Genomic DNA, 13,572 nt, shown 5'->3' on the forward strand with positions numbered 1-13,572 from the left:
GAACATGTAAGGTAACTATATTCCACTGCTGATGATCCTGGAAAAGCAGCAAAAATTAAGTAGCGTAGGTGGAAATATAAAAGGTCAATGTGCAGTATATCTAACACGTATTGCTAGTAACTGACAGACTAGTTTCTGACCCTCATACTTCAGTCAAAAAGCTAGGTTAACAGGAACACATACAGGTGGTTTAGGTTTAAAATAAATGTGTAATTTTCTGTGTGCTCTAAATAAGGATGAGATTTTCTGAGACAGCAAATTAAAGAGGCTTTCAAATGCACAGTATATTTGCAATAATAAGTTCTTAATGCTGAGCATGCAGCATCTGAAATTGTCAAATAAAGAAGTGTTCAAGAATGATAAAACATGATCTTTTGCCTAGTTACTGACAACTTAAGTAAATTATACAGCTTTATCTTCATACACTGGTGCCATAGAAGTCGCACAAATGCTAGTCTCAGACACAAATCATGAATGGAAAGCTATACAGATACACTTGATGGCCTATACAGCATTCTACACAGGCCTTGAAACTTGCAATTGATGTCGGAGATATAAACATTTAATTTACTCAGGAATTTAAAGTCTCTTGTTTTGTGAAATGAAAAACTAAAACCAGAGACAGTGAAAATAAGCATAAGCAGGAAACTATTCTAGGAAAGAGGGTAGGAAATCTCACCTAGAAATTGAGAGTTTTTTCACACTCTCAAACAAACACACACACACACACACATTAGCACTGCCAAATAAAACATGGATGTCAGTATTAGCCTTTAGAAAACAATTCTTAATATTGTATTATATATATTTATATAAATATATATATTTAGAATGAAAAAAAGACAGTCAGAAGGGGACAGAATAAAAACGATAGAAAAGTAGAAAGCACCATAGTGTCTCTACTGACCTCAAGAAAAATTAGACTGAAGGAAGGAGCACTTCACTTTCTTTGCAGATTAGGTAGGATCTTATGGCTAGAGGCAGGGACAACAACATTTCTGACGACTCAGAAGGGATAATATCCAGTTTTACAGAGGGAGCAAGTGAGAAGAAACGGGAATGTCTTAGCGGTAAATGTGGTTTTAGGTTTTACAGCAGCTGTGATGTTACTGCAGATTATAAATCATGGTGATGGAACCTATAAAAACAAAAATTGACATTCTTTTGATGTTGCATTCAAAAGAAATGGCAGCAGATAACTGGTGATTTGCATTTAGCCTCAGTAGTGCAGTATTTTATTTATCATTAATGATCATCATCTATCAGCTAGTCAAGTGTTCCCTTACACATTTTTCAGGGGGGAACTACAAAAGTAAAGCAGAATCTTTCTCCTAACAATGCAACTGGGCACACTTTAATTAGCTCAGAAATGTCACTATGCCATTCCTGGATTTTTTTTTTTAAATATAAAAGTAAACTTTAAAAAAATTAAATTTAAGTCTATGGAGGAGGCACTCCCAACTAGGGATAGAAGGGCAAGACTGCTCCATAGGACTAGCAAGAATGAACCCTATTATGATTCAGCTGAGAGTTCCTTTACCCTACACCCAGAATTTGGCTCATCGCCAACAATGACAGTTCACACAGGAGTAAGTCAAATGATATGGAACGACTCCAAGTTATGAATTCTCCAGAGTCTCCCCAGCATTCCCATATTGTATTTCTAGATCCAGCAGTTCCTAAAGGGAATGAAACCAAAGTATTGTAACCGAGCCAACATACCTGACCTACAAGCCCAAAGGCACGATCCAAGCTCCTCTGGTCTGTGTATCTTCTTATTTTATTGTGTAGCCATCCTAACTCTGCGAGTCTGCTTGTAGTATCTCTGAGTGATTTGGACAGGCTGACCTACAAAGTTAGCAAAACAACAAAAGCTCATTAAGTCTGGATTAAAAAAACAAAACCAAACCCTCCCTATTTCCCCAAGTATATCTTTGCTCAGCATAGAGCAAACTCATTCAGTGAATGTCATTCATCCTATACCCTGAAGAAGGGATTCTGCGAGGGGAAGAAAAAAAATGTGATCACATAATTAAAGACTATCACAATGTACACATACAAGGTGGCCGCATTAAGGGTGAACAAGCAATGTTAAGCCTTTGGTCTTCAGAATGCTTGACTTTGAAACCTCAATGTTCTTTTAACATAGGTTTAATGAATATTCCTACTTTTTAAAAATGCAAAGCAGAAAAAACACAGAAATTGCATCATGTGGAACTATAGAGAATCCCAGGTAGGTGAGCAGCAGAGTTGCAACTTTCAGATCCACAAACCTCTAGTACTTGAATTAATGAAGTAAATAGTACACTATTATCCTCTCTGTGGACCAGCCACTAGAAACAGATAAGATACACACTTTGCATTTACTAGACAGCAGAGACTCAGGAATCAAGAGCTCAATTCCAAGTCCTGGATAGGGAGTGTGTTCTTAGTGGTTACAGACCCTTCTACTCCGGTCTTATAGCATAAACCTCCCTAGCTTGTCCCTTTCTGTCTGGCTCAGTCTTCTCCTATTTATCGTTATCCCCTTTCACCTCCTCCACTAACCTGCCTCTGTCCCATCCAGGTACTCGCCTTTCTGTATTTGTCAGGCTGCTTCCTCCTCCACATTATCTGGGTACCAACAGAAGGAGCAAAGAGCACAGGAGAGATGGCTTTGTTCTCAGTTTTGCTGCTCTGTGCCACAGCAGCTGGGAGGAGCAACTGCTGGAAAAGTCCTGGTCAGTCCTGGGTTAGAACATGCTCAGTGCAGACAAAAATCTTTGGAGAATTTAGCTGCCAAATGCTAACGAGTCTCTGAGCACTTGCACATGGCCATTCAGAGGCTTATAACTCAGGCAGATCTGGTGCATTTTCATGGAAACAGCAAAAGGCATCTGAGTTTAGAGCCCCTGCCCTGCCAAATTTCAAAACCCTGCTTATAGGCTGAGAGGTGCTACAGCTTCTTTGTGAAACCATGGTAAGACTAACATTGACAAAACACAGTATTTTCCTCTCTGCTCTCATAAATGGCTGAACAGTTTTTGTAGAAAAACACATTAAAAAAAAAAGATTCGGCCTGAGACAAAAACCCAACATGGAAAATTTCAGCCCAAATGGCTGTAGTTTGGCAAAGTTACAAGTAACAGAGCAGGGTTTTATACTGGAAATTGTTTACAATAAGTGGAACTGGCAGCTTCACCCATAACTTTAGCACAACAGATGACAAGAGCAACACATTTAGAATTCCACAAGCAAGAGCACTTAGTAAGGAGCGACTGCTCCTCATGACCCTCAGTATGAGAGGAAAGAGCAAAAAAGCTTAGTGAGATTATATCCACGCCAACTAAGTCAAGTTGGGGACTCCACAAGCTCACTAACTGCTGAATGTAACCAACGGGCTTAACAATATTCATATGGATATCTGACCTGTCTATATACGTTCTAGAGTTCTGGAAGTGTGTTTTTACTCTGAAAAGTTACCATGTACAAAAGGCACTTTCTTACTAAATAAATCTGCTCCTGTGTATTCGGATGGGTTTCAGAGTAATAGCCGTGTTAGTCTGTATTTGCAAAAAGAAAAGGAGTACTTGTGGCACCTTAGAGACACTAACCAATTTATTCAAGCATAAGCTTTCGTGAGCTACAGCTCACTTCATCGGATGCATCCGATGAAGTGAGCTGTAGCTCACGAAAGCTTATGCTCGAATAAATTGGTTAGTGTCTCTAAGGTGCCACAAGTACTCCTTTTCTTTTTGTGTATTCGGAGGCATACCTGCTCCCCTCATGGGCAAATGTAAGTTTTGACAACTTTTTAATTTGATTGGTAATGCACATCCAACACAACTACAAGCAAGGGAATTGGATTCCATTCTTCCTCATACATTAAAATTGCTTACTGATTTTATCACTGAGGGCAAAAGCCAAAGACATTGGGGCTGCACAGATGTAACTGAAGGCACAATTCACTATGCAGAACTTTTATTACTGGCATTGATGCCTATGAAGGGAAGAACCCAGTTTCACTCTCAGAGCAGTTTGTAATTTTTAGGAAGAAAGGATTGGGGGAGTTTTTAGGCTCTGTATTCTGCAATGGCAGAAGGAAAGCTTTATAAAAGCAAGCTGCTAAGAGAGATTTACCTGGATATGAAAAATCTCCCCAATTATTGTTTGGATAGCTGACCATCTCATGAAAGGGCAGTTTATGAATTCCACCATGTGCAGACCCCCAACCAAAAGAACAAAAAGCCCAACACACACACAAAACTGGACCAGATTGTCATTTATGTTATGGCCACTCTACACAGCTTTGGCAACATGAAGTGGCCTGAAAGTAATTTTCACCCTCTATAAGGCTAAGTTACACTGCCAGAGCAGCGAAGAGTGCATGAGAATCAAACCTATTATTCTTCATTTGAATAAACACTTAAAGGCAGTTGAAGGACTGTCACTGTACTCATGCTATAGGCAGCATCCACCAGCTAAAAACCGTAGAAGGGGTTAAGAAAAGCATTTAGACCCACCCAGCGGTCCACTGCTCCCCCCCACACGCCTATCATTTCTCTGGCTCCTTGCCCCCACAATACAAGCATACTCTAGTCTCCTTACAGCCTCAAAAATGTTGATCCTTCATCTCTCTGGCCACTCCAAGCTTGGGTCCATCTTTAGTCTTCATTGCTAAACTCATTGGATGCACCATTTACAACCATTGCCTTGTGGTCCTCTCCTCCAGCTCCACCACAGATCACCCCCAGCCCATATCTGGCTTCCACTCTGCTTCACTGAAACTGCTGTCACCAGACCCTCAGGGCCACTATTCCATCCCATTTCTCCTTGACCTTTCTGCTGCTTTTAATACAGTTATACTCTCCTTTCATGGCATCTTGTCCCCAACAACTCTTACTTCTTTGGAGATTCAGTGTATTTTAAATGGGTAATCCTACTATATTCCTGCTTTCCTAAAGTTCGGTTTATGGCCCCTCCTCCTCCTCCTCTTTTACTTAGATGAGCTCATCAGATCACATAGATTCAACTACTGTCTTCAGAGTGGCAACTTACAGACTAGCCTTTCCACTCCTGACCTTTCCCACATCTCAGCCTATCTAGAGCCTGTTTGGATAGATCACCAGTAACAGGATCAAACATGAACTCTTTGCTGACAATACCACTATACCTGACTCCCCAGCACATGAATCTGATTCCTATCTCTTGAGCCTCACCATCATGGCCATGTCCATATCTTGCCATTTCTCCCATAACACTTTTAAGATTTGATTTTTTCCTTTCTATACACACAGCTAGAAATCTTGTTGAGGCCCTCATTTCCTTAGGTGAGCAGCAGACACCACCAATTTGGTTGACGTAATGTACCCTCTCTACACATGCATATCATACATAAATTTGAAAGCTTATTATGTCTACCTTAAGATGAAGTATGATGTGGTGCTGTCAAGTAGTGCTGTTACCATAAAAATAGGGATCAAAAATACCAACACTTTCAAATGACCATGGTGAAATATGTGCATTAATTTGTTAGTTTAATGACTATTTATAATTCGGAGAGACCAAATTAGATTTTTGACCTCAAAGCATAACAACAATCTTATTAAATTTGCACAAGTATCACTGAAATATAATAGCACTGGTGAAATTTCTAGTCAACATTATTATCATCTTGTTAATCATTATGATCTCTACCAAGACTACAAGCGTTATCACAGTCTTCATTGCCTTGGCATGAACACGGTTCTGTACAGGGAAGATTGTGACATAGTTGATGTGCAGCAAACTCTACAGGTACAAACCCGAATAAGTTTTGTAGAAGCTCGGGTGCCATTGGGCCCTTGAAGGATAGAAGAAGTAGTTCATCATCCACATTTTTCTATCTATTTTGCAATGGTGATCCAGTATCTGGCGAGAAGACATCCAAATCTTTGTTTGCAAAGATGCCTCTTTTGACATGCTCTTCAAAACTGTCTCACATGGTGGGAGTTTGGCCAGTGACTTGTCTTTTTTGATAGCTACATTCAGACACAAGCAATTGAAGTCTCTGAGTGTCCTTTTCTTTCTTGGACTGGTCATATAGCACTGCTACCAACTTTCTTGCTGCAGAAATTGTGCCTTGTCCATCATTCATTCCCAGTTTAGCAAGATCTCTTAAGCAGAAAGCTCCTTATGTTTGTGTTTAATGATGTCAAATCCCCCTCCCTGCCCCATACCAAATAAGGAAGACAGAGTCACACCCTGTAAATGCATGTACAGCAGAAAGTATCTTGCACAAGACAGGAGTGAGTGTGTCACAAATTGCATGCACAGGTATAAAGTAATGCTTGTCAGTTGTACTGACAGGTCAGGTGCCTGAAAGTAGTGAACAGCAAAGACCAAAATATCTGTATCAGGTGACCTACCTAATTATTATGGTTCCTTTCACACCAATAGAAAAAAAGCCATATTGGCACAACCAGCATGCAGAAGCACGCTGGTGTCTGTTTCCCCTTGAGCAATGTACAAGCCCTGGGCTTCTTCAACATTTCTACTGGTGATGGACTTTGTTGCTTCACCATTGGAAAAGGCTCCAGCAAGGAGGAGCGTTTCTGCTGGGTGTGCTCCTACACACAGGTGCATTTTGAACAATATATTCAGAGGAATGTTACAAGTGACTGCCTGCTGGATGCCACATTTAGAAACTTCTTCCATGGAGGCACAGGGCTTCCAGGAATCTCCTGGTATTTCTTGCATCCAACTTTAGACTCTGTCTAGCACTGTCTGTCTTACCTGCAGTTCACAGTTACTGTTCCCATATCTGTCAAAGACTTAGATTACAGAATTAGCTTTGTCAATCCTTTTAGGACCTGCCTCAATTACTCAATCAATTTTGTGGAATTTGTCTCCAGCCATCATTTGTATGACTGCCATGGCATGTGATGTACACTGTGGTTTTTTTGTTGCATGCTCTTAGCTCATACATTCTTTCAGCTTGAGCTTCCAGCTGATGCCTTAATTCAGCTTTGTCTGCTCTTCTCATTCATCAGCATGGAAGAGGAACATAGGCAGAGGTCCTAATCGGTGACCAATAACAGTTGTCATTGAAACATCATCTCTGCTTCTTGATGAGGAAAGGGCTCTGCAAAAAACAAACTTCTGGACTGATGGCTGCTGTGACTGTTCATCACTTACCAGACTTAAATTTGGTTGTCTTAGCTATGTTTTGATGCCAGACTTCTTGACTGGGCTGAAGAAGCTACGTGTCCCATCAGAATCAAGAGCACTTCTCACAAATCTGTTTGTTCTTCATCAACAACATCTGCTATTTTCAGAAGAGACTCTTGTACATCTGATGTTACATGCAGCTTAGTAGATATGTTGATAAGCATCTCTGGATGTGATTCATGGTTACATGACTTTGCAATATTGTTGGTGATGTGATTGGTAAGAGCTGTAACATGCTCTTCATTCTTCAGTGGAGAGGCAAAGACTTGTTGGGGACTGTCTCTTCACTATTTCTTGTTACTTCACTTCTTTCTCTCTTAGCTTTTGCATATCCACTCAGGACATGTCTTGCAGGGGTCCACCTGACAAAGGCTGGCTTCCTTCCTGTCAGTCCTACAATCCCATTACTGCCCTTTGAGTCTTTGATGACACTTTTCTGTTCCCACATCACTCCAAATTCCATTAAAAGAATGAGGAGTCTGGTGCACAGCAAATTCCCCAGGTTCAAAGGCACTGTGTACTTGAACGAGATTTAACACATCAAGAATGTAGACGGGTTTCCACCTGGCATAGCTGGGCCTGTTAGCAGTAAAAAAAAAAAAAACAAAGTATGGAAGTATGACATACTATGTGTGTAGATGAAGTTTCCAACCATCCTCTCACTCTGCATAGACCATTTAGAAGCAGTATCTCCATAACCTGGAGAAAGCAATCCCAGAACTTGAACGTAGTAGATTAGGCATATCCCTATGTCTGAAATTCCTCCAGTAGTAGAAGTAGCATATGCTGAATTACAGCATCATCAATCTCTTTAATGACATGTTGTAAGGAGGACTCAATGCCTTCAGACTCAGCACACCTTGTGAGTGGTCAGCCAACATTTGCCAGACAAAATGCTAGAAATACAGGAGTAACTCCTCTGCAGTCACACCATTTAAAAAGTGAACAACATTTCAGAGCACTCAGGTCCTCAAATGCTAAAGTCAGCCGATATAAAAGCATGGTTGAATTGCTTACCAGCAAGCATTTGATTTGCAGTACAAGCCGCATACACATCAGAAACAAGCAGTCCTGCATCTCCCCAAAAATGCAATAAAAAAAGCACAGGCTGTGAAAAACTACTCAGGCAAATCACATTGGTACCAAGCTCATTTGGGAGAGCCCATTTCACTTGTTGAGCAACAGCATATGGCTGCTGCTTCATGGTCTGAATGGCATGCTGCTGTTGCAGAGCTGATGAGATTGTCTTACATTTCCGCATTCTAAAGGACTTTGTACATATCAGCTGGTCTGGCATCCACAGTAAGTGCACATGCAACTTTTGTGTAGGTGCACTTAGTTGCAAGCTTATGGCTGAAATCAGTCCAGATTGGAATCACCTGAGCATGAACAATGTCAACCTCAGCAGTCATAAAAGACAACAGAAGAGATCTCAAACAGCAGTCACTTGTAGGTGACAAGAGTTTATTTTCTCAAGTACTTTATCCACGGTGAGACAGTTCTGGACATGTTCTAGGTTTTTCAAATGCTGCACACTGCACAAGAGACTCATTGCCTGGAGAGAGTAAGTGACTTTTCTCTCCAACACTTCAGTGATATTTCTTGTCATGCTGGACTATCTGCAGCCTGTTCTTGAAATACCACTCTAGCCTTTCATTGGAAAGTATTCTTTCCATCAATGGCCTCTACGCTGATGTCTATCAAAATCTCATCCATGAAGGAGATGATAATCTGTTAAATACTATGCACTCCGCAACTAAGAGGCATCTTCTTTGAATGTCTTCGGAACTGTTGGCTGAATTATGTGTCTCAACCAACCAACCAAAAGAGAGAGACTCCTGTTCCAACTGGGGCACAAAAGCAGATGACCTCTGACAACTACAATGACCTAGCTTTGAATAATATTCTGAGGCATTCATTTTGGCTATTTCAGACACAAGGATTGAAATGGCATTATACAAAGCTACCTGTTCATTTAAAAGCTGTTCATCAGGCTCACTCGCCAGAAGAACATCTACAAACGATCTCAATGACTTAAGTTCCTGTTTCAGATTACTAGCAGCTTGACTAAAGTCAGCTAGTGTTATTGATCTGGACAGAATAATGATAGACTTGTTTTGTCCATGCTATTCATGGCATGAAGTTTCAGAAGTTGCATTTTTCTAATCTTGCCTGTAATTTGCTACTGAAATAGCTTGCAGGATCTACATCTAAGAGAAATAGGGATTTATATCTTTGTAGGAGCTTGGAAAGGAGAAGAGCCTTCTTGCTGTAGATAAGATCGTTGTCTATCCCTTCAATCAGCTGATAAAATGCAATGTCATAAGGTGATTATTGTTGCAGTATAACTAGATGGCTTTCCTTTAAGATTCATTTTACTCAAGTAGGAAGAAAAAGGCATGTTGAGTGATAAACTGCATCCTTAGCAATCAAGTCTTACATAGATATTCCATGAAACGTCATCTCCTCTTCGAAGTGATGCCTCCCTTAGTTTGGTTGCTCTCTCATATATTTCTATTTTATGATGTTTCTTGTCCATATTGTGTGCTTTGCCTCAGGCCAACAATGCAACAGGAGCAAATGCTGGAGGGTGTGCTTGCTCTGGTGGCTATCGAAGCAGACGAATATGATGCTCTCTGATCGGATTCAGAGTCTATTTTCTTTCCTGGGTTCAGTACAACTCTGACATGTACCAAAAATTCTACTTGCTTATGTATTTCTGAAAGCAAACCCTATGAAGGCGTATAGGTAGCACATCATCTAAACTAGAAAACTCATCCAGTAGCTGCCAACAGAATTCATCTCTCCTGGCTTCTGCTGCCAGCACCAAGAATTCTGTACAGCACTGGTGGATTTTGACAATTTTACATTCTTTTGATTTTCTTGACAAATAACATTTTTCAAAGTTTGTGGAGAGTCTTTTTCTATTTGATGTAAGCTTTAAGAGCCTTGCATTCGCCATATCTTCATACACTGTAACATCCTTGTAGAGGTAAAATTCCCAAAGGATATTGTTAGCATTACGACCACCAGTTTTCATTTTGTACAAGTATACAAATATATGCTAAATTAGATATAAACTAGATCTGTTAGTATCAAAATGGCCATTTTTGTTTGGTGAGCACTTTGACTGAAGTCCAATATGAAGCTGTGTATTGTCATCTCTAAATTAATACTGATCTGTGCATAAGTGTCACTGGATTAAAAACCTAGTTTTCAGAATTATATCAAAGGCTAGTACTGCATGCACAGGCAATGACCAATTAAAGCCATCTGTCAGGCACACTAGATGCTACATTGTATGTACAACGGTTTACAAATGGAGAAGCATTACATTAGGAATTCATGTGCATTTACATGTACACGTAAATGTACATGAATTCCTAATGTAATGCTTCTCCATTATGTAGTACAAACTATGTAGTACATTATATAGTACAAACTACGGGAAACTGATCTGGTCAGCAAGTTTCAACTGAAAATATACAAAACTATTATAATCGCTTGGTAGATACTTTGACAATTAAGAATATGTGATGTGAAAACATTTCATGGTAGCATATTGCAAAATGTGGATATTCGCCATTTTTGCTACATGCATTTTTGCTTTATCATTTCTGGAAAAAAAATACTTGTCCATGCAAAACTAATAAAAATATTTTAATACATTGTCATTTGATAGCTTTAACCAATAAATACCACCTTAAGGTGTTGAAATTAACGTAAACAGTAAAACTTGTAGTCATACTGCAGTGTTTCTGGTACTGTGCAAAAAATGACACTCACTTTGTTTCACCCTGCCTACAGGCTTACAGCATCACTTTACTGCTCCACATCATACCTCATCTAAATGTATATATAATAAGATTTTAAATTATATAATGATGTGGGTGTGTGTAGGGTGGGTACATCCCTCCAAACTCCAAAATATGGCCCTTTCTGGAGAACTGCTACATGCTTATCTGCAATAATTACTGTAGCCTGCAAACACCCACATTGCCCTTTCCCAGACAAACAAAAATTCTACAGCTTAGATAACGTTCCTTGCTTATTCTTCTCAACATGTATCTCTCACACTCCCCTTCAAATTCCTCCATTAGCTCTGTGACACAGAGACCCATTGGTACCAACAGGCAAAGGATTTACTGTTCTTTACAAGCAACCGTCTCAGACCAGACAAACTCACTACACCTAATACACAAAACTTTCATGGCATTTATCCAAGAGGGATATCCTGTGAGGTCTCTACTGTAACTTACCAATACTCAATCATTGCAAGATGTGTGTATAGTTAATATTTAAGGAATAACATAACTATATTGAAAATTATATCCTTTATGGTCTTGGAGTTAAAATAAGTCACCAGGAAACCATAAGGCTCAGTGCTAGCGCATTGAAGCAGGAGGAAGTTGTCACCTCTCACCGGCTAACCAATTAAGTAATGTACTGCTCAACTGTCCACTGTTGCAACAGCCCAGAAAGGTCAATGGAAAACCATGAGAGAACCATCAAAACCTGTTGGAGGTAAAAAGGAAACTTAACAGACAGGGGATCTCCCTGTTTGTTAATAAAGACAAAAGACTGATTCAGTATATCACAGGGTGCAGAAAGACACTCTGATTCCATTCACTGAGGAGACATCTTGTTGAGCAGGGTTGTTGCAGGAAAGATTGGATCCTGGTTCCTGTACTGTGTGTTATACATGAGTGGTGATTTAAGGTAAAAATGGTAAACTGGGGTGCACTGCTCCTTTGAGAGCAGAAGGCTCTGGGATTTCTGTGAGTACCAAGTGTCAGGGGCTGGATATCACAGGGGAATGCTTAAAGAAGACTCAAGGACTTAGAGGCACTTCTTGTTAACCTGCAGGGCAATGACAGGGCTGGCATAGCCCAGAGGAGAGTGCTTCCATGGCCGAAAGGATAGAGATGTTAGGAAGCTAACACCCAGCCACTATAGGCAAGACTCCCTCTTGTTAGAGGGAGCCCTGCAAACTGTCATAAGTTCCTCTTTATCCATCATAAACAATTGCTTGTACTTACTCTCATGGCCCTTCACAGGTCTGCACCTTCCCAATTATCCACCCCACCTCTTAACACACCTAACATCCAACAATACTAGCCTCATCCACTTTGATGGGATCATCTCCATCCTTTATTCTACACTGCTCCTTTATGCATACAATGCCCTCTCTGAACTAGTTTGTAAAGCCACTCTCCTCCCCCATCTTTTTGCAGGCAGTACACAAGAAGTGGCCTTGAAGATGGTTTGACCAACAGATAGTGGATAAGTTTAGAGGCTGTTGGGTATTGCTGATAAGTTGGGTTTTCTTAAAAATTAAATTGTACATAAAGTGTATATAAATATTGTACATTCCAATGGTATCCCTCTCCCCTAAGCTTTCCTGCCTGTTCTGATTCCATTCATAAATAAAGTGATAGCAACTGTACAGTACCTTTCCTTCTACTTTATAGCAGTTTTCAGAATTACACATTTTGATGTTTTTGCCATCTATTCCCTGGAAGACGTACAAAATGTCTCTTACAAGGTTTGCTTCAGTTATTTCAACATTGCCTAAAAAAAGAGAACATTGGTTAAGACTGTTTAGATTTGTAAGGTTTCAGAGTAGCAGCCGTGTTAGTCTGTATCCGTAAAAAGAAAAAGGAGTACTTGTGGCACCTTAGAGACTAACAAATTTATTAGAGCATAAGCTTTCGTGAGCTACGGCTCACTTCATCGGATGCATACTGAGGAAGTGAGCTGTAGCTCACGAAAGCTTATGCTCTAATAAATTTGTTAGATTTGTAAGGATACTTAGATTATTCTTTTTAAAAGTTACGTAGAAGTTGAATTGAAAAACAAAAAGACTACCTTCCATTTATTTTAAGTTTTCAATGGTGAAATTGTCCTGATGAGGCACAAAGAAAGCCATATGCCTATACCTGAAAACATACCAAAGCAGTTCAGCCACCAGATGTGTGCGCTCTAAACTTAGCACAACATTCCAGAGACTATGAAAGGAACAGACAGCCTTTAAGGTCAACTCCGTTTTGATCTTACCATAAGTGAAAGTAGCCCTGAATAATTCCTTGTCCTTTCTTGACAGCACAGTTGAAACTTGTTTGTTGTTTCAGAGTTAATTTTTTAATAGTCTCCTTTGGAGACAATACAGCTCATCCATGAAGGAGATCTGCTTATTAAAAAAATGTTTCTTGTGAAATCAGGATATTTTTCTCATATTTAAAAATTACTCCAGTGTTGGGTGCTGGGAGATCACTCAAACTTTTTCATTTTACAGCCTTTAAATCCCAGGTAAAGTAAATGCAGAGAAAAATTTAAGTTATGCTCCTATAAAAAGATCTAGCTCTTGATTCAGTAGAGCTTAAG

The 13,572-nt window shown here is 39.8% G+C and overlaps 1 protein-coding gene across 5 annotated transcripts in view; it reads right to left on the reverse strand.

Annotated features, from left to right (window-relative positions):
- TUBGCP3 (tubulin gamma complex associated protein 3) overlaps nt 1-13,572 on the reverse strand; it is a 118,254-nt gene that overhangs the window by 75,215 nt on the left and 29,467 nt on the right. For all 5 annotated transcript variants that reach the window (XM_007063897.4, XM_037897049.2, XM_043535650.1 and 2 more), the window contains exons 7-8: nt 12,641-12,759; nt 1,723-1,848 (exon numbers count right to left, since the gene is read on the reverse strand). In XM_007063897.4, the coding sequence (XP_007063959.2) occupies nt 1,723-1,848; nt 12,641-12,759 (245 nt within the window). The remainder of the gene's footprint in view (nt 1-1,722; nt 1,849-12,640; nt 12,760-13,572) is intronic.

This window comes from Chelonia mydas, chromosome 1 (assembly GCF_015237465.2).
Source record: "Chelonia mydas isolate rCheMyd1 chromosome 1, rCheMyd1.pri.v2, whole genome shotgun sequence".
Taxonomy (NCBI): domain Eukaryota; kingdom Metazoa; phylum Chordata; order Testudines; family Cheloniidae; genus Chelonia; species Chelonia mydas.